Source organism: Tetrao urogallus (genome assembly GCF_951394365.1).
Source record: "Tetrao urogallus genome assembly, chromosome: 1".
NCBI lineage: Eukaryota > Metazoa > Chordata > Aves > Galliformes > Phasianidae > Tetrao > Tetrao urogallus.
The window spans coordinates 12,773,293-12,801,130 of NC_136813.1; the positions used below are offsets into that span (position 1 = coordinate 12,773,293).

Genomic DNA, 27,838 nt, shown 5'->3' on the forward strand with positions numbered 1-27,838 from the left:
TTGAAGTTATCCATTTTCTTAGGGATAACAAATATTTCAGTTTCCTCTCTCACCATTGAAATATAGCACCTCTCAACAGCTAGCACCTCTGCCTTTCATATATTTAACAGAAAAACTCTAAGGAAAAGAGCACAAATTAAAATTTTAAGTGATTTAAGGACACTGAACTATTCAGTGAGTTGATAATGAATTACTATTTATAAAACATTCAATAGCAGGGGATTGATTCAAGAGCAGACAGTTCTTAAAACTTTTATCTAACGTACTCAGCTGTGCTGAGTTAATGAAGATTTGCAATTACCATGAATTTTAACTAATACTCAGCTTTATTTGTAATTGTTTTGTTTATAAAATGCATGCATTAATCACAATAATGTCATATTTTATGACTTTCAAAATTACCAGACAGTAATAGAGAAACTCTAGATAGAACAGTTTATTTATGTCTTTTTAGAGATGTATTATGAGAGGTGATACAATGAAAAATAGAAGTAGTCCTATTAATTTATTCTTCTGAAGAGAGTTCGTAATAGATTTAGTATTAGATATTTTCTCAGCTCCATTGTGTCCCAGTGATTTATGAGTACAAATGAAATTATAGTCATATAAACACTTTATTTAAATGTACCTGAAAGGAAATTTTAAGCAATGAGCAATCAAATACTTACAAAAAATGAAATTCTAGCCCTAACAATGTCAGGGAAATTTAACCACAGACTTCCATGACTGAGGAAATTTAGTCTTGAGTAATCTAAGGCAAAATTTATACTAAAACTGATTTATACTAATAAATCTATCATAGTGATAGATAATCAAATACTATAAGCCTATTTCTAATTGCTATTCTTCTCTTACATCTCTTGTATACAAGTGTAATTTATTTTTTTACATAATTGATGTCGTTTCAATTGATAGCCCTGTTACAGGGTGGAGATAAGCAGATGCTTATAGGATACCCAAAGAATCCACAGATCTGGAGGTCAAGATCAGGCAGGATCCTCTACTCAGAACTCCTGTTCTGAGTGCTTCCTTACAAAAGGAAACATGTGCAATTACTTTTAAATTTATTTGAAGGTACATAAGTGACATTTATTTTCAGAAATGTCACAAGTGGTTCTGAAGCCACAACACATGATAATCATTTTGCACGTTGGTGTTGTAGGGTCTAACTGAGTTCAGGCTGCTGGAGGGCAATGTGGACATCGTTTTGCACTGAGACCAACTATATTGCACTGAGAACAATAATCTCTGAGAAATAACATACAGTGCTACTGACAGAAGTGGAAAATACTGCCTAGTGTTACCATCTCTGGTCTCATGTTCTTATTTTGTTTTCCTTGGGCTTACTTGGTCATAAATGCCAAAGTCTGTAATTGACTTCCATCTGAATACAATTATGTTAATCTTTTCTACAAGGTTTGCTCCCTTGTACCACTTCTATCAGCATATGAATTATTTTTTAAAAAGAAAAATGGAGCTGCTAGGCACAGTACAGACAATAAAAGACTCCAAGCTTCTTCTCCTGTAGTGTACTCTACTTTTTACCAGGAGTTATTTAACTGAAAGAAGTGTTAAATCCTTTTCTTTGTAGACTGAAAGGGAGATATTAGTCAAACGTAGCACAATCTTTGTCTATCAGCGTGAATGTGGAAGGACTGGAGTACAGTAGCAGTTTCAGACAGCAAGGCAGCACTGAAACATGCTGCTTTTAAGACCCCTCAATTATTTTCTTTGGATCAAAAACGAATTCCGCTGCAATCACCTGAGCCATGGGAGTAGCTGGTATCCTTACTAAATGAAGTACAGATGCCTTTCTAAAGGTCCAACTTCATGCACCTGTCATTCTTCTGATTTTATTTATCAGGCAACCACTGCATTTCTGAAGCATGACAAAACAGCAAAGCAAGAGCCATTCCATAACCTTGATAGCAGAAGTGGAAAAACAGAGGAAAAACAGAGAAACCTTGAAAGATGCTGCTTCTGCCAGTCCGCTTCAAAAATTTAGTAATTTAGTGGCTAGATAAAACTAAATGTTTCTTTTCAAAGTTATTGCTGAGAAATATGGCCAGCTTCATCCTGGCTTGTATCAGAAATAGTGTTGCTAGAAACTTCATAGCTAAAAGTAGATTTTGACAATATTTTATTGTAATTCACTTTTTATTTTTTTATTTTTTAAGTAGGTCACTCTGAAAGTAATGCCTCCTATTTGTTTTCATGGGAACTACAACAGATACAAAGAGCACAATAGCACTATCAGGCAGAGGAAATTCTCAGATACAAAGCACTAGTTTTAACATAGTCACCACCATTAGCTATGTATTTTCAACAGCCTGTATGCCATGGTCGTAAAAATCTGATGCTGAAATCCATCATCCGCTGCCTCACTGTGCTCAAATCCACTGTTTGGTCTCCATAAACATCACTGTATATCAGTGTCTGCCATTTTTTACCATATGGAGGAATTAAATTCCACATCTTTGCTTCATACACACTCCCATATCAGATGCCGTTTTGTCAGATTCTCTCTGCTGCTGCTATTTGTCACATGGCATCAAAGTGTAATGGAATATTGGTGGAAAGATTCAACTTCTACTGCCATATTGCCAGTATCTGTCTCTGATATTGTGGGTCAACATAATGAAACAGGTAGCATTACTTTTGGAGCACCCCTTGTGTATACCTTAGATTAAAATAAGTATTTTCCCTTAGTTCCTTATAGAAGTACTTTTCAATATTTTCTGTTAAAGAAGGAATCAAATTAATAGATCCAAAACCTCTAGGTAGGATACATAGAAATATAATATTTTCATGAAAAATCACAGATTTTATGTGATATTTTAGTGTTTTAATGTCAGATATAATCATTTGCCACCACTGAAAGAGAAAAAATTGTCAGGCATTCATGTATGCATTCACATGAAGATAATTGCTGTTTTCTTCACTGCTACATAGCTTAATGAAAATGTGAACCTTACAGATTAAAAAATGAACCAACAGACCACAGACAGTGGGGTCAAAGATTATAGTGTATGATAAAAGATTGTGTTTTATTTCATGGAATACATTTGAAAGTCTAAGTTGTAACCACTGTTGAATGGGGAAGGGGGAGGCAAGGGAAGGGGAAGGGGGAGGGGGAGGGGGAGGTAAGGGAAGGGGGAGGAGGAGGGAAGGAGAAGGGGAAGGAGAAGGGGAAGGGGAAGCGGAAGGGGAAGGGGAAGGGGAAGGAGAAGGGGAAGGGGAAGGGGAAGGAGAAGGGGAAGGGGAAGGGGAAGGGGGAAAGGGGAAGGGGGGGGGGGGGGGGGGAAGGGAAAAGGGGAAAAGGGGAAAAGGGGAAAGAAAGGAACAATTCCAGCAGAGCAGAATTCAACTTTTTTGTATAAAAAGGAATTTAATTTACAATCTGTAACATACGTGTTCTAATTTATGAGACTTCAGAACAAACAAATGAAGGCTGTCTTTTGTAATATTAAGTCAAAAACACAGATTTGATTCTGTTTTTTGATAATGAACTTTCAATAACTGCTGATATTTCTATCAGTTCTGCTGATATTCTATTCAGTTATACTATCCACAAAAAGAGAGGAAGAGAACAGTTCATATTTGTTGATGAATGCTTTATAAATACCTAATTTTCCTTGCATATCGGAGTTCTCATCCACTTTCTTAGCTATATTCCTTATTGTGCAGTGGGATTTAGTCCCTTGTTCACTATACCACTTACGATTTATTTGGTTTCAGTATGTGACTTATTTGTCACCATTATCTGTACAGTTGGAAACACTATTCTACAACTACAAATTTCTCTGCTATTAAGTTAAATTTGTTCCATTTCAAACTGTATCAAAACAATCTCTACAACACTGTTGGGAATTTGAATGGAGATGCTTAGGGAATTTGAATGGAGATGCTTAGTCTTTGAATAGTTCTTGTTGTTTGGTCACAACAACTCCAGGCAACCATACAGGCTTTGGGAGCAGTGTCTGGAAAGCTGCCTGATGGAAAAGGACCTTGGTGTACTGATGGACAGTTGGCTGAATATGAGCCAGCAGTGTGCACAGGTGGCCAAGAAGACCAATGTCATCCTGGCTTGTATCAGGAATGATGTGGTGAGCAGGACTAGGGAAGTCATCCTGCCTCTGTACTCAGCATTGGTGAGGCCTCAGCTCAAGTCCTGTGTTCAGTTTTGGGCACATCAGTACCGAAAGGACGCCAAGGTGCTGGAGCAGGTCCAAAGAAGGGCAACAGGGCTTGTGAACAGCTTGGAGAATGTGCCCTATGAGGAGCAACTGAAGGAATGGGGACTGTTTAGTCTGGAGAAAAGGAGGCTGAGGGGAGACCTTATTGCTCTCTTCCAATATCTGAAAGGTGCTTACAGCAAGAGCAGGGTTGGTCTCTTCTCACTGGTGACAGGTGACCGGATGAGGGGAAATGGCCTCAAGTTGTGCCAGGGTATGTCTAAGTTGGATATCAGGAAAATCTTTACTGAAAGTGTTATTAAGCACTGGAATAGGCTCTGCAGGGGTGGTTGAGTCACCATCCATGGATGTGTTTAAAGCTATTTGTATGTGGTGCTCAGGGACACGATTTAGCAGAGGGTTGTTAGAGATAAAGTGTTTTGGTTAGGTTATGGTTGGACTTGATGATCTTTAAGGTCTTTTCCAACCTAAGTGATTCTATGATTCTATATTGCTACTTCTGTTTTACTCGAATGGTAAATTAAGATGACTCTCCTATGTTCACATTTGAGAATACATTTCATCAGTTTTCTACAGTAGCATTTTTATATTTCACATGCAGTAATATAACTCTTTTTCATCTGTAGACTGAAGATACTGACATTCAGGAGAGAGAACTTTTATTTTAAGCTTGAAATAGATGCTTTGGAATCAAAATGATTCAGTGCTTAATGGAGGTAAAATATACTTCTAATAAATTTATTTCTGATCATATTACAAATCTGCATCAATCATTTTAAAACTAGGAATGGCAGTAAACCATATGTTTATTTCCCGTCCCTCTAGTATGATAAAGAACCTAGAGATAGGGATAAAATGAATGGCTTTGTATTTTTACCTAAAAAATATGAATTAAAGGAAAACTAGCAAAAGTAACAAATTTTTAACAAACAATTGAAACTATTCTGGGACATTCTCAGTTTTTGCATAACTGATCTGAAACCACTGTGCCATGAAGATCCATGGAGAAAAATAAGGGAAGGGAAAGGAAAAAACTTTTGTTATACAAAGTTGAAAAAAATTAAATCAGGTCTTCTGGAATGGCTTTCATCATGATTTCTAAATCTGCACTCACCTACTGCAAAATTTCTCTTTGTCTTCCAAATTCAAGGCTATCTGCACAATAATAAGCTTATAAATTGTTTCATATAGATAGCTATTGCAAGATGCTGTGATTAAATAGACTCAAGATCAACCACAGTTATTCCATGATGGATTACAAAGGATTGTCTGGTTGAAATACAGTGAAGAACACGAAGATCATAATATTCTTCTACCAGTGTACTTTTTTTTCCATGGCATATGTATCAAGTTCAACCTTATATCAAGACTATTAAATAGAAATAGGAGCCATGCAGTACAGTGGTCCCACTGTACTAGAAATATAATACATTTCTCAAGAGTTTTCTGTAGTTTTCATGGATTGAGCAGCGTCCCATGCTGGTAAAATTCAGTTACTCTGGGGAAACTCTTTCTATGTCTGACTCACAAGAAAGAAAATAAATCCTTAAATAGTTTGTTCTAAAACCAAACACAGTGAAGCCACATAAGGAATGTCTGATAACAGCACATAAGCAATCTGCTTGTTCCAGTTTGCTAAACAAACAAACAAATAAATAAGTAAATAAAATTAAATGTCTCACTAGGTTTTATGTGAATTAAATAGTCTGTCCTCTTATGTTATTGGAAAGTCAATAAAAACATAAGGCTGTCATAGATTCAATATTGAGTTTGGACTAATTGGATGAAAATGGCCATTCCTCATCTAACTCAGATTTGTGGTGGGAAATGATTCAGAATAATTACAGAGTGACAGAATAAAGTTCAGTAACACTAAGAACTAGAAATAGTTGTTCCATCTTCCTCTATATGTTCCAGAGCTGACAGCAGTAAATTTGAATGAAATATTTTTTACAGTCCATCATTCCATTTTAAGAAGACATATTTGCACGTGTAGTCTTTTATCAATGTATTAGCTTTCTTCTTTCAGGTATTTGGACCTTTACATTTAATTTATATACTTGTGAATTCTATTTTAGTGATTTCCTATTGATAAAAACAAATGAAATTAAATTTTATGGCTAATGTCCTAACATGAAAACCAAAACCTAATGTAACAATGTACAGTAAGAAGCAAGACATTATTTAATTGCCAAGATATTCATTGTTTAGAAATGATTAATTCATGTGGCATTTACAAAGATGAAAATGCTAATTCTATAATAAGGTAATTAGAGAGAGGCATATTGCCTTGAATTAAACAATAATCTATCTGTATGTCTCCCTGAACACAGACTTAATCTAAGTGGAAGTCTTTTAAATGCCTAATATTTGATATTTTTTTAAGAAGATGTTAATATTTTGCCCAACGGATGACTCTGCACATTAAAATAAGGCTTCAATAACACTCAAGTATTTATGTTCCAGTAGCTTTGCAATATTTAAATAAATTTCCATACATAAAGCTATTGATCTGTAAAATGAGTTTTAAAGGGGAGGAGGTAAAACTTGGCATTCTTTATTTATAAGTTGATTTTGTGGTCAAATAAAACCTGTCAAATTTGTTTTGAAGGGCTCTGTCTTTGAATACAACATTTTTAATTTTTTGTCATTTTGTCATGGAATTGATTAGTGAACACTTTAATTGAATGCCCAACTGTGCTTTTGGTTTTAGAGTTTTCCAGAATACAGATTTTTAACATTTTATAAATGCCTAATGCTGTAGCAAGTTGAATATCCAAACTGTTTACTGACATATTCTCTTAGCAATATACTCAAAATTTTGTCAAATGACATTCTGGAAATCTGGAAAAGTAGAAGATAAAATAAACATTCACATACCAAATATAAACTTTCCACAGCCATAGATAGATTTTTTGTTGAGTTAGTTAATACGTAATAATTACATTTGGAATATGGGAATATCACCCAAAATTTTGGTACTAGAATACTGACCTAAAATATATTGTATTTTTCTGCGGTGGAAATTCTTAGCAAAGACAAGGGAAGTAATTAATTCATATTCTAAATACACATTTGCTCCATCACATCTAAGAATATTATAGAAAGTTAGTGTTATTGTTCTTAAAACTTCCAATAATTTCCTATTGATATGTTTCTCTGATAATGAAAAAGCAAGTCTTGAGCTACTGAATTCCAGTTGAGATAGAAATTCAGGTAGAGCGTGAGAAAAATGTTTATATAAATTTTCCTCATTATATACCCATCACGAAATAAATGGCTGTAGTGTTCTGTGCTGCCAGCAGCTAGCTTGGGTTACTGCAGTCAAAGCAGAAGCAAAAGTTTTGCTATTAGTATGTGTACCAGAAAAGACTAGCCCTTTGTAATTATTTTATATTTAGATGATTTAATCTTTAAAGGAAAAACTAGAACTAGATTAAATTCAACCTATAAAAAAAAAAAAAAAAATTAGTGATTACACATAAGTTAAATTACAACTGAGATTAAACAAATACTATGTCTTCACAATTTCAGATGTGAAAAAAATAATATTTTTAATAGGACTCAGTCCATATCTCAACTCAAAAATCCTCGCATTCCATTGAATTTGGGCTTTGAGTTTACCATGATATGTAACATCAGCAATATAAACAACTGCACTGTAAGATGAAAATACTGGTAAAATACGATATTTTATCTTGCTAGTGTAAGGTCTCTTTGTATTCAAAGTGAACACTAATCTTTCATTCATTTGATTGTTTTTTATGTGTGTGGAAAAGGGGAGGGACTTTTCTTCTGTGCTGTTTTTTTTTTGTTTGTTTGTTTGTTTTGTTTTGTTTTTGTTTTTAGTTTTTTGGTAAACCTTTTGATAACACTGGATTCTCATCTGTAATACCTACTATTTGATCATTTGCACACTTCATCACTGATATTCTTCCTAATTTACAATTAAATTGAAATTTTTGAACATAGTGCCTCATGTTGGATTAGTTCAGAACATAGTTGGAATTGTTCCAGAGGAATAACAAGTTCCAAAATAACCTCTGTCACTTTCTCTATTCAAGATGTCCTCATTCTATTCTGACCTCTTGTGTTCTCCCTACAAACTTTACTTGTAACTAACTGATAACTTTGAGTAACAACTAACTACAAGTTAATAATGTTTCCTTATACCTTAACAGTTATTTGCATCTCTTTGCAAGAATGTCTACAGTGTCCCTCTTCGTGATTTGTTTTTTAACGGTCATGAACCTTGAAGTAAAATATGCTTACAAATTTAGACAATCATTACTTTCTTGATTAAATAAATACAAAATGTGCTCAGGCAAATTATAAATGTAACTAATTCAAGCTTGACCAAGAAAACCTTTTAGATGCAAATCCCAGTTATGCAGAAAAAGTGTCCTGTGTAAGTGCAGTCAATGGACCACAGTTTGTAAATGACTCAGAGGCTCCTTTCTCTTCACACAGGTATAGTGGTCCTCTTTGCATAGATGATTACTGCAAATTCATACTTATTTTACATTTGACAGTAGTACCAACTGGTTAACAAACTGATTTATTTACTTGAACACCAAGCTGCTAATCAACTGGCAAGACTAGTTGTCTATTTGTTCTAGTACAGACTACACATACAGAGTGTCTTCCTTGGTTGGATTATACAAGTAGCTACATGCCAATGGCTGAGCATTGATTCTGAATTCACTGTAGCCAGCTTTGTAGGAGGCAAAACTCATGTTTCACACTGCCTTCAACTTAAATTTCTTATGCTCTTTTCCACTGAACTGCCATAAGACACTACTCATTTTCTGAGTGCAACAGATTGCTATGAAAGAACAGTGATAATGTTACTGAACTGATAAGCCCCTGCCAAAAAAGATCTGGGGAAAGCTGCAAGGATGCCAGCAATGTCCCCTTGCAGCCCAGAAAGCCAACTGTGTCCTGGACTGCATCAAGGGAAGTGTGGCCAGCAGGGTGAGAGAGGTGATCCTGCCCCTCTGCACTGCACTGTTGTGACTTCATCTGGAATATTGTGTCCACACATGGAGTCCTCAGTACAGGAGAGACATGGAACTGTTGGAGCACATCCAGAGGAGAGCCACAAAAATGGTTCATAGAATGGAACACCTCTTCTCTGAGGCAGGCTGAGAAAGCTGGGGATCTTCAGCCTTAAGAAGAAAAGGCTGTGAGATGACCTGATAATGGCCTTTCAGAATGTAAATGGGGGCTGTGATAAAGAAGGAGACAGACACTTTAGCAGGGTGTGTGGTGATAGGACAAGTGGAAATCTCAGCAAGCTCAAAGAGGGTAAATTTATGTTAGATGTAAGGAAAAAATAAATAAATATAAGGAAAAAAGGGTGGTCAGGCACTGAAACAGTTTGCTCCGTGTTGTGGTTGATGCTCCAACCCTGGAGACTTTCAAGGGAAGGCTGGATGTCCCTAGGCAACTTGACATCTATCTGTGGATGTCCCTATTCATTGCAGGGGAGTTGGATTAGATGGCCTTCAGAGGTCCCTTCCAACTCTAAGGGTTCTGATTCCATGATAAGATTCTAAAGATGCCAGTTTAAGTTATTCCAAATACCTCCCAATTCATACTATCAACTTGTGTTTGAGTAGTAATCTCCATTAGATTCAACATCTGAAGTTACTAAATAAGCTACTTCAACAATATGGATAAGTCTAGAGATCGCAGTGTTTGTAATTGTCCATTCATAAGGTTTGTACATGATCTTGGATCTTGAGTAATACCTTGAATACTCTGACATCCAGGGAATGCTTGACATTGTCAAGCTCAAACACCTTGTGTGCCTCATTAAGTTCCAAACTTAACTTCTCAAAGGAAGTTTTTACCTAGCAAAGATTGAGTTATACTGTATTTCTTTCCACTGTCTTGTTGCTCACAAGAAGCTTAGCTTTCATGAACAACATTAAGTAAAATCATCTTATAAAATGGGTTTTCATTTTTGCTGAATGACCTTGGCCAAGAAAAATTAAAAGAAAGTATACTTTATTCATTATGTTCTTCTACTTTTCTGTAGCTACGAATAATACTGTAATTGTATCCAAAATAGATACTATGTGAAAAGCACAGCAAAGGTTAAAGTTTCACTAAATATTAGGGAAAAAAAATGAGTGAGGTTACAGATATAATCTCAGTTCAGTAGGAATGCACATAAACGTGACAGGAGCATGAGTCAGACAGAGTTTTGAGAATTTTTCTGCAACTTTTCAATAAAGTGAGCACTACCCAAAGCACCAAAACACCTTGAACCATGGGAGTAATACTTTTCTTAGAAGTGAAATAAAATCAAGGAGCATTTTTAAAATGAAGCAAAGTTGGAGAAAGAAAAGTGAACATGTAAACAGATTATTCGCATCCACTATGTCCTTGGAAGGATCATCCTTCCCTTCAGGTTTGCCCTTAGTTCAGCAATGTTTAATCAAGTTTCAAGAAACTCTGTATGTAGCTCTCACTGGGTCCCTAGGAAATATATCTTTCTTTTCATCACCTCTGATCCCTGACTGTGTCTGTTCCCAGACTTCAGAGGAGAAGGAAAAGGAGATGCTGAAACAGTGAACTACACAATGACAGGCAAAACCAATGCCATCTGTTGCTATCTTCTTTAAGGACACATTCACACTTCCAGCTTTAGATATTTAGCTTAGCCTTGCCAGGTCCCTGTGAATTAGTCATCTGCTTTAGTAGAATGATTCAGAATATGTAAGTACAGTCATTAAAAAATGATCAGATTAGCTTTACATACAGAATGTGTCTGTGCGTGGTACAATGGCTATGCAGTGGCTTTAGAGTAGCTATATAATAAGCAGAGAGTTCTCTGCTGGTTTGGTACTCCTCTGTAGCATCCTTAGAAAGGACCTTGCTACACTTACATGAATTTGTATTATCTTGTGAGTGTTTATCTGTATAATTATATGACACAGCTTCCTGTCTGGTAGTGTGATAAACTCAGTGACACAGTATCTTTCCCACCCTATTCTCTACAATCAGTGTTACAAGATTTATAATGTTATTATTGATAATGCAATTTGGAGGTAAGCTTAAAGTCGAGAGGTAAACAGTAGTTAAGGCCATAACATGCTGCTTTGAGCAAGAAAAGCTTCAGGGACAAAAGGCTGAAGAAGAAAAAGGTGAAAGGAAAAAAGTAGAATTTAGGAAAACGGGGAACATCACAGGATTACAGAGTCACAGAATTAAAGAGGTTGGAAGGGACTTCAAGAGATATTTGAGTCCAATCCCCTGCTAAAGCAGGTACCCTACAATAGGTCACACAAGTAGGCACCATATCTCCATAGAAGGAGACTCCACAACATCTCTGGGTGACCTGTTCCAGTGTATACGTTTTAGGCGACTGCTCCTTGTCCTGTCACTACACACAACTGAGAAGAGTCTGGCTTCATCCCTTTGCCTCCCATCTCTCTTTAGATATTTATTAACATCTCTCAGATTCCCCCTAAGTCTTCTTTTCCCCAGGCTGAACAGACCTAGGTTACTCAGCTTTTCCATAGAAGGGAGATGCTCCAGGCCCTTTTTCATCTTTGAGGTTCTCTGCTGGACTCCTTCTATGAGATTGCTGTCTTTTTTGAAATGGGGAGCCGAGAACTGGGCACAGTATTCTAAATTTGACCTCACAAGGGCAGAGTTGGTGAAGGGAATCACCTCCCTTGACCTCCTGTCCATATCTTTTTAATGAAACCCATTGACCTTATTGGCCACAAGGGCACACAGTGAATGCCTTAATGCCATTTTGACTATCTCGTAAAGCAAACATGAGCCACAGATGAGTATTAGAGTTTTCCATTAAAATTACAACAGCAGATAGATTGTGATGATGTTCATCAGCTGTGCCATCAGTCTCTAGGCATTATAAAGCTAGTGCCACTTGCTCCTGCCTGTAGACTGAAGCTGGTGACTCTCCAATGCCCTTTATCAACTGATGGCGTAGCACTGCTATAGTAACAGTTCATACCTTGAAATTAGCAACTGGGCGTCTGCATCAGAGGGAATAAGTGGTCCCACCAGTGGGCGGTAATGATGAGCCCCTACACTTAACAAGAGTTCAGGGATACCGCATTCCTTGTACCAAAAATCTTGTGGCTTAAACAGCAACAAGAGCAATATGAATTATTGAAATAAGAGTGGGAGAAGAACTCATTAACAAGAAAGAACTGGGATTCCCGATGGATGAAAAGCTTGACATGAGCCAAGAGTGTGTGCTTTCAGCCCAAGACAACTGTAGCCTGGGTTGCATCAAAAAACAGGGAAAGAGAGGTGATCGTGAGGAGAACTGTGTTCAGGCAAAAGAAGTATGTGGAGATGTTGGAGCAGAGACCAGGAGTCAGGCTGGACGGGGCCATGAGCAGCCTGATTTAGTGAGTGGCAACCCTGTTCACAGCAAGAGGTTGGAACTAGACAATTTTTAAAGTCACTTCCAACTCAAACCATTCTATTATATTCTTCCAACCCTAAGCCTTGTAGCATTAGCAATTGCATCCCTAAGTGCATCTCCAGTCCTCTTCGGAGTGTGTGACTGTTGCAGCACATTATCTTTGCAGAAGCAGTGCAAACACTGACAGACAGGAGATAGAGGCTATGTACAGAGGGTTTGTGCATTGTTGTCAGCACCTGCGAAACTGCGAGACCCCCCCGCGGGGTCTGATGTGTTAGGCTCCCTCCCTGCTCTAATGATTGATGTGTAATGTGTGCCCCTAGGGGCGTAGACGAAGTAATTAGGCTATATAAGGTAGTGTTCACACGTAATAAACGCCATTTTGCTGCTCATCATATTGGTGTCACGTCAGTAATTGGCGCAGCTGTGGTCTCCTGGGAAATCGGAACGGGCGCATACGACAACAGTGCATGAAGTAAAATAGGACGAGCATTAGAGCACGGGGCACTGAGCCTGAGTGCGTCTCTCAAAGTCTGTGACCATCTCACTACATGTAGCAAGAAACTCCACACGAAAACTCCTTAAAAGAACTTTCTTTGGAAGCATCCTGGCAGAGTAGCACAGATGTAGTCACTGAAAAGTTTTCATTGTATCATTACTCTTATTTATGCCCTATTGCTTAGAACTTATGTCAGCAGAATAATTCCATCCATTCTCTTTCATGCACAATAATACAGTTGTAGATAGATATGTCATAAGAAGCAATTCCAACTGAATTGTTATTGCAACATATAATCAAAATCTTTTGAATCATGGCTAAAGTGCCAGGCATTCCAAAGTAAACTGAATCTGTTAAGTTTAAATGAATCTGATCAGTGGATTACTTGTCAGTGAGAAAATTTTACCATTTTCACCCTTCATATTAGTGACAGTACAGTTCTCTGAAGGGAACACGTCTTTTAACTGCCTTTTCCCAGTCAAAGGCCATATATCAACTTTTGATACTAGAGGGGGGAAAAAAAAGGTTTTATTTCACCATTCATAGTATAAGATTCTCTTCCAGAATGCTAAGTGAATTCTGCTGACCCCAAAACTAGCAACAATAAAATTTGTTCGTTATGGCAAAGTCCCAATTACTATTCCCACAGTCTAGAGGCAGTTTTATGCTAGTCTGATGCTGTCACACTATATCTCCACTGAACTGATGACCTCTCCTTCCCTCAGCATGTCTACATTTGCAGATCAAACTGTTGTGGTTTTTTTTTCATAAAATGTAAAAAAGCTAGTACATCTTAGTCACATTCCAAGGTTAGTTAGGTAATGCCGCATGGAGATCACATTGAGATTACATATGTGACATTGTTGGAACCAGAATTTTGTAAAATATCCTCTAATTCAAAGGTAAAATTCATGGAATGATACATAACTACATGGACCAGTAGATCCCTAAAATAATTTTAGTCCTTGCACACCTGGAGCATACTCATTTCATCATAGTGCTTATTTCTAGGAGAAATTAGACAAAATCAGATGCATCTTTTGGGGTTGTTATATGTGTTATATTAAAGGGACATAGAGATCACGTGATCAAATCCTTTTCCTTTTCAGTCCTCCCAACTGGGGTATAAAGATGGATTCAAAGCCCTTTTGCTGATTTGATCCATATCTGGTAGCCTCTCTTGCATGTAGTCAGCAGTTGGTACTGGTACTTGGCTATCTGGTTTGAGACTATAGCATTTTGCTCCCAGTTAATGCAAATAACTGACTGCCCAGGTAAGTAAGGGAGAGTGGGCTGTGCTTAAACAGTGTAGATTAAGTAATTGTCATCTGTATTTTTTTCCTCTCTTTTTTTCTCCTGAGCGTATGAGGTCTATCACAAAGGCTGTCAGCTCTCTTCTACCGACTTCTCCTATTCACATGGGAAAAGAAATAGTATCTCTAACAAAAGAATTGTTCAAGTAGGTAGGAAAGATTAACTTTCATTTCTGTGTTCCTTGGAGATACAAATTGCCATTAATATTCTAGTAGCGTTTTTGTAGAACATGAATCAGTGTTGGACAGCTGGTTCCATCTGTCTGGATGTTAATACAAAGCTTACAACAATAATACTGTAGTTAGATGAATACTGCCCTGAGCATACCAATACTTCCAATGTAAACATCTAATTTACTGTCTTAAAATGTACAAGCATCACATTTTAATGAAATTAAAGCTTTTGTGCTGCAGGATAATATGGAAATAATTCAGCTGTGCGTATTACATTGCTGAATTTACCGCTTCCAACATAGGATAGTTTGGCTGTTTTGAACTGTGTCTTCACCCACTATAAATCAAAACAGATCCTTATGGCAGAATAAAACTATTTCATTGTACAATGGCTAAATATCTGCTTCCTTGAGTACCTACTTTGTCTGGATTTTACTACTTACATGCATCGCCTCCCAAGCTGTCTTTGTAATGAGTGAAAAATTGAAATATCTTAGAGGAACTAAAATTTCTCCATTAATTTCTCTTTTTCTTCTGGGGGAATTATGAAATTCTACAAGAAATTTCTTATTTTTAAAGCTTCTGAGAAAAATAGGATAAGTTAATGATTCGTTGCTCTCATTTAGGAACATGGAAAAAATTATTACAATAAAAGCCTTTTTTTCGAAAAGCAGAAACTTTTTCTAAGTAGCAAAATATTTCTGACATTGAGACATTGTGTAAAAAAGAGGAAAACGTATTAAAATATTAGTATAATTTTTAATTTTAAATGTATCAAGGATACAATATGGTAAAAAAAAAAAAGAAAGAAAGAAAATAGTATTTTCATCCTTTTTTCAATTATTTCAAAATGTTTAGATGCATTTTGTCTTAAGCCCAACATATCTTATAAAAAAGGATTCAAAAGAAATTTTAGGTTAGAATAAAACACAGTGACCTTAAGTAGCCCTTCCTGCTCTGGAACACTTTTCTTGAGATAAATTTTGAGAAATTCTTCCAGTTCCCTATTTTTGCAAGTCAAAACACATGTTGGGGCAACACATTTGAGCAGAATTGCAAGGTATCAGCAAAGTAATGCTAAATATTTGATAGCTACAGATTGATCTCTTTTATTTTTTATTTTTATTTTTATTTTATTTTTTATTTTTATTTTATATCTCTTTTTTGCACTAGCAAAAACAGAATAATTAAAAAGTTTACTGATTTGTTTACTTTTTATAGGTAATATATCACACATTTGAATCTGTTCTCCATTTAGAATTACCTTTGAATTCAGTACTTTAGTGTTTCAATTTTAAGACCTTCATGTCATCACTGGCTTTCATGTTATTAAAATCTAACTGTCCTGAAGTTCTGGTCTGAGTAAGAGACATAATAGTACTGTTAAAGCTGATAACGATTGGTCCACTTGTATGGAGAAAAAAAGCACTTCAAGAGACCATGTTAATTCTGACATATTGGTGGTTTCCAGCCTTTAGTGCTCAACAGCACTTCAGAAATTGTATTTATTCCCTGTTCTCACAACGAAGACTACATTTTCTTGCCAGTAAATTTAAATAACGTGCATATATAGATACCATTTCCTTTTTTCTTGTGCAGATGTTTCTGTATAGCAAACAGCAAGGACAAAATGAGAGGGGCTGTTGTGCCTCCTTTGAAAAATCTCACCACAAGACATTTTGCGTAGATTAGATTAAATAGAGCTGAAAGTAGCTTACAGCACATTAATAATAAGTCTTAGCATATTCTCATGACCTAGGACATCAAACACAGGAAATGCAGCATTATAAATGTTTTAAAATCTGAAGAAAATCCAATTTATTCAGTGTTGTGCCAAGAGACTGGGCCAAGCATCATCTTTTTTCTAATTAGGTCAAAAATATTCAAATGAAAAACTCCATCTACTGTGATAATATAAAACATTGATATTAAGTCGTGGCATTCTGGTTATTTAAGTGTTTTTACTGTAGCAATAACTCATATCCATTTCCTGTGAGATGTAGAGACTTGAAGTACATCTGTTATGAAAGACTCAGAGAACGTGTAGGGAGATGAGAGAGCTCACAGTCATTCAAGGAGAAATAAAGATTTCAGCTATTTACAAATACTTGTCCTGATTCCTCGTAATCTACATTAGAAAATACTGACAGGTCCCACATCCAAGCTAATGTGTAATGACAGATTGCTCAGATCTGAACACTGTGAAGGGCCACAGGCTAAGTGAGTCAGAGCAACTTCTCTGCATTTGCATCTTAAAAGTTCTTCTATCTAATATGCACACAAAACAATTTCATACTCCTGTTTTTAGAACCTAATGAGAAATGCAAGGAAAAAAGAATAATGACTTACAATTTCCTTTTACCCATCTTCCATGTGTTAAAGCTTGCAAAGCTTCTGAGCAACTCTTTTCACTAATCTTCCCGATTGCTTTGATTACTATTAGTACAATAAAAATAACTTTAGAATGGAAATGTCAAAAACACCAAAACCAAAAGAATTAAAAGTATAAAAATGCAAAAAAAAAAACAACATAGCTTAATCAAACTATTTATTACAAATTCTTTTTTTCCTCTCAGAACATACTCACATAATTTGTTCTCTTGTGGGCTTTTTTATATTGTATTTCTTTTTTCAAAATACATAAATCTCCAAATATATTTGGAGTCTGTCTCGCTTTCATTTCCAGCATTGTCTCTTCTATTGTTCCCCAGTAAGATCTTGATGGATATGTAGCAATTATAACTGTATTCAACCTCTCAGCTTCTTCAACATGTGGATCCCATTGCTCATCATAGACTTTAAAACGAAACATACCCACATTGTCAGTACATCTTCTTGTGAGAATCTATTATGAATGATAAAACAGAATCAAAATTAGTTTACACTTCTCATTATCTTAATCTTGCTGGAATTCTCTGCTCGCTGATTTCATATGTGATAGGAAGAACAAATGCACATCCTGACAATGATGGGTCAAGGTAAAACAATTTCTGTTGATAACGAATGATGAGATTTTCCATCCTATTAAACCACTATGTCCTCTACTGGTTGTGGATAATATCTGAGAACTTATTTACTGAATTGTAACAGATATCATAGAACTGTATATATATAGAAATGTATTGTCTGTAATGTAGAAGAGCAAAAGAGGGTACGGTCTATCACTGCATTTCATTTATCAATAAGAACTAATTGTAGGGAAAATTATTATCAACAATATGGCAGACAGAATAGATCTTCCTGTTTTATACCGAAACAATGATGAGTGCACGTTCTCCTAGTCTATCCTTTCCCTCAAAATAAGAAAAAGATTACAACCACTCTCACAAACTTTCTGTGTAGAAAGGAAGAAGTATACTCTGATTTATAGTTGTTTATGCCACAATACTACTTCATCTATGAGCAACTCTTAAGTACTGTATTCTATTTGATTCTCTTCTCTAAATGTCACCAAGCCCAAAGGAACCTGAACTATATCACTCAGATTTGTGTGCACTTCCCTTTCTGTTCATCCCACCATCAGTTTCCTCTGCCTCTCTTCCAGTCGACACTGTGAAGTGAAGGCACTACTGGGTGACAAATGGAGGATTTCCAAACACCATTTTTAAGCAAACAACAGCAGTTTGTATGTGTGTGGTTTCCACTCTTCAGCTTTCCAGCAGACACTTCTCAGAAAATATCTTTCTATATACCACAGCAAATCAATTTCCCATAAGCAAATTGTATAAACCTTCCAGATAAAACATCACATATTTATCAAGACTTACCTTTCCATCTATACACTTTATTTTTAAAAGAAGAGTAAAACTGATGAAAGCGCTGATATATGTGAGCGAATGGATGAGGGGAAATGTCCTTAAGTTGCTCCAGGGTAAGTTTAGGTTGGATATCAGGAAAAATTTCTTTACAGAAAGGGTTGTTAAGCACTGGAATATACTCCGCAAGGAGGTGGTTGAGTCACCATCCATGGATGTGTTTAAAAACTCTGTGGACGTGATTTAGCAGAAGGTTGTTAGAGTTAGGGTAGTATGGTTAGGTCATGGTTTGTCTCAGTGATCTTTAAGATCTTTTCCAACCTGAGTGATTCTATGATTCCATGATTCTAATGTTTGTTTGTTTTTTTTAAGGATGTACTAAAAAATGTTTCCAATCTTAGGTGTTGCTGCTGGAAAGTGGATTCAAGTAGATTGCAAATATTTTTAGATTGAAAATACTCAACTGGAAATATTGTCTGAAAACTGTAATTACTGAGCATTTTCCAGACTTCTGTTGTCAATCTAAGTCCAATTCTGAAGCTTCAAAGAAAAAAAAACCACACTCTTACGCATGCTTTTATAGTTTTCTAACAATTCTCAACCTTGTTTACTGGGTTAAGCTATAATTAACAAAGCTGACTTCATAGTAATGCTACTCACATGTGCTTTGTAACTTGCTGATATTCTAGACAAGGAAACCACAGGCATTGCAAGCTTACATTTAACATTTAGAGTATTTCAAATAAAATCATAGTGGAAAAGTACAATATACACAGATCTCAGATGCATTTTGAAATTCAGATTCAATTTCAGTTTAACTCTTTTCATTATCTATTGAATTTTTTCTAGCTTCATAGGTTTACAGTATACAGTAACACTTGTGTTGAATTGATTTCTGAGGCATTTAATGTCGAAGAACATCATCGCCTTACCTCTCACCTCCACCATCAGCAATACAACCTATATCCCTTAATTCTTCAAACTGCCTTAACATTGTACTATAGTCTAGGGTCAGTTCTTTCCCCCACCTGACTTTTCTGGCTCCAAAATCCTGCTGACATTTGAGAGCCTCTTTAGTACTCCTGCTCACATCCAGACCTCAAAAGTATGCACACACACAAGCCTCTATATTTGTGCAGTAAATGATTAAGTCCTCTCACAGGTTTTGTGTCACATTCATCAGAATATTATCATGTCCTGCCTGTGAAGGGAAAGAGGGTGATGAGAGCAAAAAGGGAAGGGATAGGCCCTATCTAGCCCCTGTTTGGAAGTGACTGATAAAATGGACACCAGCCAATTCAAAGGAGGGAACACAAGACCCCCTCCCACAACTTAACCATTTCTTGGGCATCATTCTGGACTCTTCCAGGGGCAGCTAAGACAGCAGTCAAATTAAGAAAAGGGGCATCTAGCTCCTCTTCTGGCTTAATTTTCTCTTGGGAAATTGTCCAGGCTTATTCCTTATGCCAGTGAAGTTGTCTTGGGTACTTTTAGGCTGTTTCTGTATATGTGAGTAGTATGGACCATTAGAGCAATTTGTTAATACTGTCTATATTGCCTAATTCAGGATTTCTCTTGAGAGTAGCTTACTTATCCCTTATTATTCGTTACTTTCTTCCACATGTGTGTCTGTGTGCACTCCTCAAGAATCCCTCCCAATTTCAACTGAAAAAGGTTTAGTGAATGTGCTCATATACTTTTTTTGTGTTATAAGACAAAGCCAGAATAAGGTGGGACTATGAGAGAATGCACTTCTGAACCACACCACTGACGAGAACAGTAGTTGGGATTTTGTGCCTTAAGTGACATTAGATTATAGTAGGCACTTATGTTTGGAGAACTAACTCAAGATTCGAAGGTCAGATCTGGTTCCAGGTTGAGATATCTAATTGTAGTCAATGCTCAGCCAGTTCCTTAATCATCTTAAATTTTTGTATTAAATCAGTTGAAACAACTGTGAATTTCAGCAGCCTCATCTTTGAATCCTTGAAAGAAGAAATTTGCATTTATTTTCTCTAGAAAATGTTTTATATGTTAAGCATTATAGCCATACAGTACTGCCAAGAGTACGCTAGATAAATTTTGTTGAATTTATCTCCTGTCCATTTGCTGCCATATTCTGATAATACTTTTTACCAATATTCCTGCTAAAAATCTTAGTTGCTATTGACATTAAACCAACATAATTATTGATTCCAAGACTTCAACTTTTCTTTTTTTTTTCTTTTTTTTCTCCTTACTGTTAGGTAGAAAAAAGCTCTTTTTTACAGTAAGCTCATGTTAATTTTTTCAGAGACCTCAGATGAACAATATCCATCTTCTTTAAATGGTTACAATGACTTTTGCTTAAATTTAGATAATTTCAATAATAAATAATTAAAAATAACAAAACCATGACACTATCATACTTATGTCTCATCCATCCAATCTCTATATTCTCATTTATAATCATAATCTTTCCCTAGTTTTCTAATAAGTTAATAATTTAGCTTTTTTTCCTGAAGTGTTCAATTATCCTTAACCATAACCCAACTTCATTTCTACTGTCTTTGTTACTCTTTTATTTATGGTACTAAAAAGCCTTTTGCTATGAAATTTTCTTATTAAAATAAGTTGACACACTCCACAGGTGGTCTCTCCATGACAGAAGTATTGGCAGGGAAGGAGGAGAAGCCTGCATTCCTGCTGTGTGTAGAAAGTGTTGTATGAATAAATAAAGCATTTCAGTTTCCATCACAACAAGCCTCTGGCCTTTTCCCAAACACACAAAAAAGATGGAAAGCAAATTAATGCTAAGCATTTTAAGGAAAGTAAATTTCTGAGACAGATAATTCACCAGCATATATGTTTGCATTTCCTTTGACTGAGCAATTACTCTTTTTCTCATGGATAGCAAGAGCTTTTAGCCAAATAGAAATTTAACTGTTTGTACACATAAGACTCATTAGATAATTTTTCATATTCATCTTACTCCAAGATCAGAATGAAAAATAGTTTTATATCAAGACTTACGTTGTGTATAAGATTTTATATTTGCAAGCATTATAGGAGTGTTAGTTCATTTGATTGGTGCTGACAGTATATTGATGAAAACCATTACTGTTCTGCAAAGGCTATCATCATACTAATAACACAATGTCTTCAGAGTGACCACAGAGTGTTGAAAGAAGAAGTACACAAAAGCCTACTTACAGCAGGAGAAAATGAAGGAAGCTTACATCCCAGTCATTTCCCAAAGCAAATTTCATTCTAGTGAAACACGCATTCCTTTTTACTTCAGATGTAAAAGAAGTTACAAACGTGACGCAACAAAATTTTGGGCCTTCCTAATGGAGAAACAACAACAACAACAGCAACAACAAGAAAGCTCAGTGAACTCTGATTAAAAAAGAAAAACATTTTCTAATATAATTATGCTTTGTTTAAAATTACCTTTAGACAAACAATATGATTCAAATACTGATACATATTTGTTTAGAAGAAGAAGGGCGTTATATCTTTATATTATACTGGGGAATTTTGTTGTTAACATGTCCTTCCCCTGTCTCATTCATCTTTGAATCTATTGAGCTATTATTTTCTTCTACCTCTGTGCTGAGAGTAGTGACTGGTGTTACATCTGAAATGGAGTACATTTTTCCTTAGAATGGAATTATGTTCTTTCAAATTCTATTTCTATAAACTTAATATAATAAAACACTGTTTATCACAGTCAGACAACAGGGTGTTTTAAGGTTTTTTTTTTTTTTTTCTAACTACAAAAAAAAAAAAAGATGCACAGTCTAATATTGGCAATTTGGCTTGAATTCGTTATTGAATCACTCTCAATTTAAACAGAAGTTAAATGAATTTTGCACTGTAAGTTGTCCTGCCTACAAAGGGAATTCTTTACCTTGATTGGTTGCTGAAGAGTTCAACTCAGACTTGTTAATATTAACAAGAGTGAGAACACTTCTTTATTTCTGTTGAAACAAAGAATAAACTATGGCATCATACTCTCTGTGATACGTGACCATTAGGCTCAAGTCAGTATTCCTAGCAGGAGTTTTTGTCACTGCTTCAACAGACAGAAAGCCTTCACTGGAGAGGTATATCTAAAAATCCAAGCATGGATGGAAAGAGCCACCCACCTCCATAGATACTTTCTCTAATATAGAAAGAGATAACCTTTACTATTACCTTACTTTCAAAATAAAGGAGAAGGAAGCATTTCAACTTATCCATTTCTATGTGATGCTTGCAAGTACTTGCTGAGGATTATTTGGCTTCAGTGTCCGTGATGGCTGAAGAGTTTCAACCCTCAGTTCTCATGTCCTTCAGAGGGCCTTCCCAAATCACCACCCAGTCTGGGAATGAATGAGCAATATTTCCAAGCAGGCTTTGGCTTACACACCATGTTAGAGGTAGCATTTACCCTAACAGCTGTCCTCTGGCAGAAGAGAGGCAATTGTTTTTATACTATTCTCCCAGGGCTGCAGCTCTATCACAAAAAGAAATTTTTTAGAACAGCTGAAACATGTTTATTTTCACTTTTTTTTTATCTTCATGTTCTTTATGACTAACATAGTGTAAGCAAAGACTGAATTTGAAACTTCTAAATGTAACAGCTGAACATTTTTTATGAGTATATTTCAGCAGTGTTACACAGAGATGTAGTGGAACTGAAATCACACAAGATTCAAGGTGCAAAGGAAAAAAAAAGCTGAGCTACAAAAAAAAAAAAGGCCCATGTTACACTGTGTAGTAATATCATAAATCACAGTTTGACCAAATACAATTATTATTATGGTTTTTTTTTCCTTCTTTCTTCCTTTCTTCCTTTCTTCCTTTCTTCCTTTCTTCCTTTCTTTCTTTCTTTCTTTCTTTCTTTCTTTCTTTCTTTCTTTCTTTCTTTCTTTCTTTCTTTCTTTCTTTCTTTCTTTCTTTCTTTCTTTCTTTCTTTCTTTCTTTCTTTCTTTCTTTCTTTCTTTCTTTCTTTCTTTCTTTCTTTCTTTCTTTCTTTCTTTCTTTCTTTCTTTCTTTCTTTCTTTCTTTCTTTCCTTCTTTCTTTCTTTCTTTCTTTCTTTCTTTCTTTCTTTCTTTCTTTCTTTCTTTCTTTCTTTCTTTCTTTCTTTCTTTCTTTCTTTCTTTCTTTCTTTCTTTCTTTCCTTCTTTCCTTCTTTCCTTCTTTCCTTCTTTCCTTCTTTCTTTCTTTCCTTCTTTCCTTCTTTCCTTCTTTCCTTCTTTCCTTCTTTCCTTCTTTCCTTCTTTCTTTTTTCCAGTTCCCTTTTACATTTTACTTCTCATTCTTCTCAGATTTGACTTTGAAGATCATTTTTTTTGTTTTTCTGAAAATGTGCTGGATATTGAAATTTGATTTGACAATAATATAGAAGTGAAACTTTAAAGACAAAAAGATTTATTACAATTCATCACTGATAAGTGTCAGAAGACACTAACTCACTGATGCTTCCCTGTAACTTATTGATTAAAGATTGAGAAGGAGTAAAATGGGTATATTGAAGCTCTTTTGAAGCAGAGAATTAAATTATCATCTTCATCATCCTTCATTATGGAAGCAGCAGCTCTCAATCCTATTTATTAATTCTAAAAATCATCATGGAATTTGTCTTCTAGGACTGGAGTTATATTCACATATTTTTCCTTTTCAGGATAACTATTCTTCCACAAGGAAGCTTGCGAATTCTGAATGCTTCCAAGTCTGATGAAGGACGGTATTCATGCCAAGGTGTAAATGTATTTGGGTCTGCAGAAATTGTTGCATCAGTATCTGTTAAAGGTATGAAAAAAATATGTTAATGTTATTGATGATTTCCCATTGTTAATGTTTCTTTATTGCATACAATCTCCAGCCAAGCATGCAACACTGTACAAACAGAATAAGAGACCATTTAAAACAAAGTATCAGGTTAACTTCTCTTTGATCAAACACTGCATGAAATTGCACAGTTCAGCTTTTAAATTTTAGCAGTGTGTCAGCAGAATTCGTATAACTATTAAATCAACTGGATCATAAATAATTCTATAAATAAAACAGAAGAAAACAGAGAAACTAAAAATCAATACCCCTTTTAACGTGTGCTAGTTTGGCGAACTCATTTAGCCCTTACTCCTTTCTGCATGGGAATAAAGAACTCAAAGATATTATATTGATGTCTTTCTATAACTACACTTCCAACTAAATGTTCTTAATCCTTCCATATTTCAAGAACCTACAAGAATAGAGCTGACTCCCAAGAAAATAGAGTTAACGGTTGGAGAAAGCATCGTCCTCAGTTGCAAAGCCCTTCATGATAGCACACTAGATGTCACTTTCTATTGGACACTTAATGGGCAGCCAATTGATTTTGATAAAGAAGATGGACACTTTGAAAGCATCAAGGCAGTAAGTAACCATGCATATTTTATGCACTGCAGAGTGATAAGAGTTTGCATGCTTTTACATAAGATAACTTGTTTCACTAATGTTGAAAAGAAATGTAGAGAAGGTGAAGATTTCAGAACACAGGGGTTGAGCCTTCATGCTAGCAGTGAGGCATCTGATGATCTTCCCAAGGGAACAGAAAGCAATTTAAATCCAACTCTTATTACATGATTCAAATGATTTTGATGTAGAAAAGATGTTTCTATAAACATTCATTTCATTTTCAAAAAATAACATGGATGTTGAAGTGTCCTTATCTCTGAATGCTTTTATTTTATCTGCAAAATATCAGATATTTTGGTATCTGAATAGTAATGAACATGTATTTTATTTTCCACCCCCCTGCACAAAGTAGATACTAGCTGTCAACTGTTATTAAAATGAACACAAATAATTTGGAAAAATATGCACATAAATTACACATTACCCTATGGTTAAAACAGTTTGATGTGATCAAATAATAGTATGATAAAGTAATGTAAACCTGTTTGTTTTAAGTTAATGTTTCAAATATAAGTACAATTAAGAAAAGATAACTTTACATTGTAAAACTTGTTAGCTGAATTCATTTCTTCTAATTGGCTTTAAATAAATCATACCATACATACATACTGTATCAAACTATATATGTGCATGTGTGTGGTTTTTTTCTGTTGTTATTGATTTGTCTGTTTGTCTTTTAATTTGGCTTGACTTAATAAGACTTTTAGTGGAAAAAGATTAGCAAGGCATGCCTTAGTGTGAAAGTTCTTAGCATACTTATCTTCATCTGACAAAGTCCAATACACAAAATCCAGTACTAAATATTTAAGAAGGAAAACTCTCTTTTTTTTTTTTTTTTTTAAACAAGGTTACAATGTCATCTGATTCAAGAAAATGCCCTATAAATACAATTTAACTTGAAGCTTTTTTCCTAGCATTTCAAATATAAATGTGTTATGCAGTTCCTTCGGTATATTTTAGAATTTCTATGTTGGAGGGAATTTCTAATCATTGAGAAAGACATTTCTTATACAAAAGTAAAGTTAATTTAACAAAATTAATTTTTTATATGTACTCAGGAATAAGTAGATTGTGGAAGTATTCTTCCATAATTGCATTTCTTCTAGAAACAGCCATCACATTGATAAAAGTAAGGTTTGTCCAGAGGGAGAATTTGGAGTAGGACATACTGGACCTATATCCAGACAAATATTCATGCAGTCATAATGGAATCAATACTTAATATCTAAATGATGAAGTAGGAAAAAAAATTGTTTAATGAGTAAATATTTGCCATCTTCAGAGTTGCTATTTACTTCCAGAGCCTCATTTATCTTTCTGTTAATCACATTTGTATAGTAAATTAGTCAAGAGGATAAAAATATATTTATTTCATTAAAACCTAAGGTATGACCAAGTATTAGAGGAAAGAAAAACAAGGTAAACCTCTTCAGTTTATCCTATCAATTAATCTCCTTTAATCCATCCTTCACAAATAGACATACACATTAAAATTACCACTTTAAGAATGCAGTGAAAAGGAACCTAAAGATCTCTTGAAATATAATAAAATTCAATTTTTATCCCTGATTTTCTTTGAAAAAATACTTCTTTATTGCATGTGTTGATCATGTACAATTTGCTTTTCTTTTCTATACATCGAAGAAAAATATATCCTTTGTGTGCATGACATTCTATAATTACACATCTATTTTGTGTTGCACACACTGATTGTTCATCAGATGAAAAATGTTCCAACTTGTTTGTGTTCAGTCTATTTGTTTGAAAGCCTGACAATTGAATATTATTTGAATGGGCTTTGTTAATAACAAAACTATTCTCAGCTTCTAAACACCAGTTTCACTGTGTGCACTTTCACCATGGCAGCTCCGGGTGTTATGATAAACATTCTGATGCTTAGTGCAGTATTGTAAAAGCTATCACCTAAGTAATATTTATTTGGGTCATAGATAAATTTCCACTTGGTAAAATTGTGTGTTCCCTAGTAATCACAATTAATTGGAAAACTTATCTAATACATATCATTTTCCTTGCTTTTAAATTATGGGGGCTGCTCTGAAAGTAATGTCTCATTTTATTATGTTGGCCCATAGTATCAGAGGCAGATGGTGGTAGGGTAGTAGAGGTTGAACCTTCCCACCAATTTTCCATTACACAATGTTACCATGTGACAGATGGCAGCAGGGGGACAGTCTGACAAATGGTGTCTGACACGGAAGTGCATATGAAGCAAAGGTGTGTTACTGAATTCCTTCATGTGGAAAAAATGGCACCCATTGACATTCATTGATGGTGATGAATTTATTGAGACCAAGCAGTGATGTGAGCATGGCAAGATGGCAGATGGCATATTTCAGCAGTGGCAACAGTGCCATGTAAGACAAGCCATGTTCTGGACGACCATGAAGATATTTACTAGCATGACATGCAGGCCCTTGTTCATCACTGATGGAAAATGCACAGCTAAATATGGTGATTATGTTGAAAAATAGTATTTTGTAGCTATTTTGAGAATTTGTTCTATCAAATATTTTTGTAATTGTGTTTAGTTTCCATAATTAATTAGGAGGCATTACTTTTGGAGCAACCTACATATACATTTATTACAAAAAAAAAAAAATTGTTTTCATTTTCCAGATTGACAATTATTTTTTATGCAAATTAAAAATTTCCTTGTTGCTATTTACTTAGCTACAAAAGATTTTATACCTATGGCAATGTAGATACTTAAGGGACTTGTCTGGCAAGAGGATAAATGTTGTACAGTTGTCAAATTGCACAAAGCTGTGCATGAAGGGAATATTAAGGGAAAGAGACTAAAATCCATTGGGGTTATTGCTGCAGTCTACACTTCAAGACAGGAAAACATGCAAAATCTTTTGCATGCATAACTCTGCAACACATTTTGTAGCAGAATTATCATTCAAAGGGATACAAATATTCAGGGTCTCTTGGCATTATAAAAATCATATTTGATCTACCAAAAGACACTATAACATTTCAGGATCTGTGAGGAAGTAGTCCCAGTAATTAAAAAAAAAATGACATTGCATGGAAGTCT

The 27,838-nt window shown here is 35.2% G+C and overlaps 1 protein-coding gene across 2 annotated transcripts in view; it reads left to right on the forward strand.

Moving 5' to 3' along the window:
* CNTN5 (contactin 5) overlaps positions 1 to 27,838 on the forward strand; it is a gene marked incomplete at both ends in the record, with an annotated part of 322,983 nt that overhangs the window by 237,707 nt on the left and 57,438 nt on the right. For both annotated transcript variants that reach the window (XM_079544036.1, XM_079544037.1), the window contains 2 exons: positions 24,002 to 24,129; positions 24,560 to 24,735. In XM_079544036.1, the coding sequence (XP_079400162.1) occupies positions 24,002 to 24,129; positions 24,560 to 24,735 (304 nt within the window). The remainder of the gene's footprint in view (positions 1 to 24,001; positions 24,130 to 24,559; positions 24,736 to 27,838) is intronic.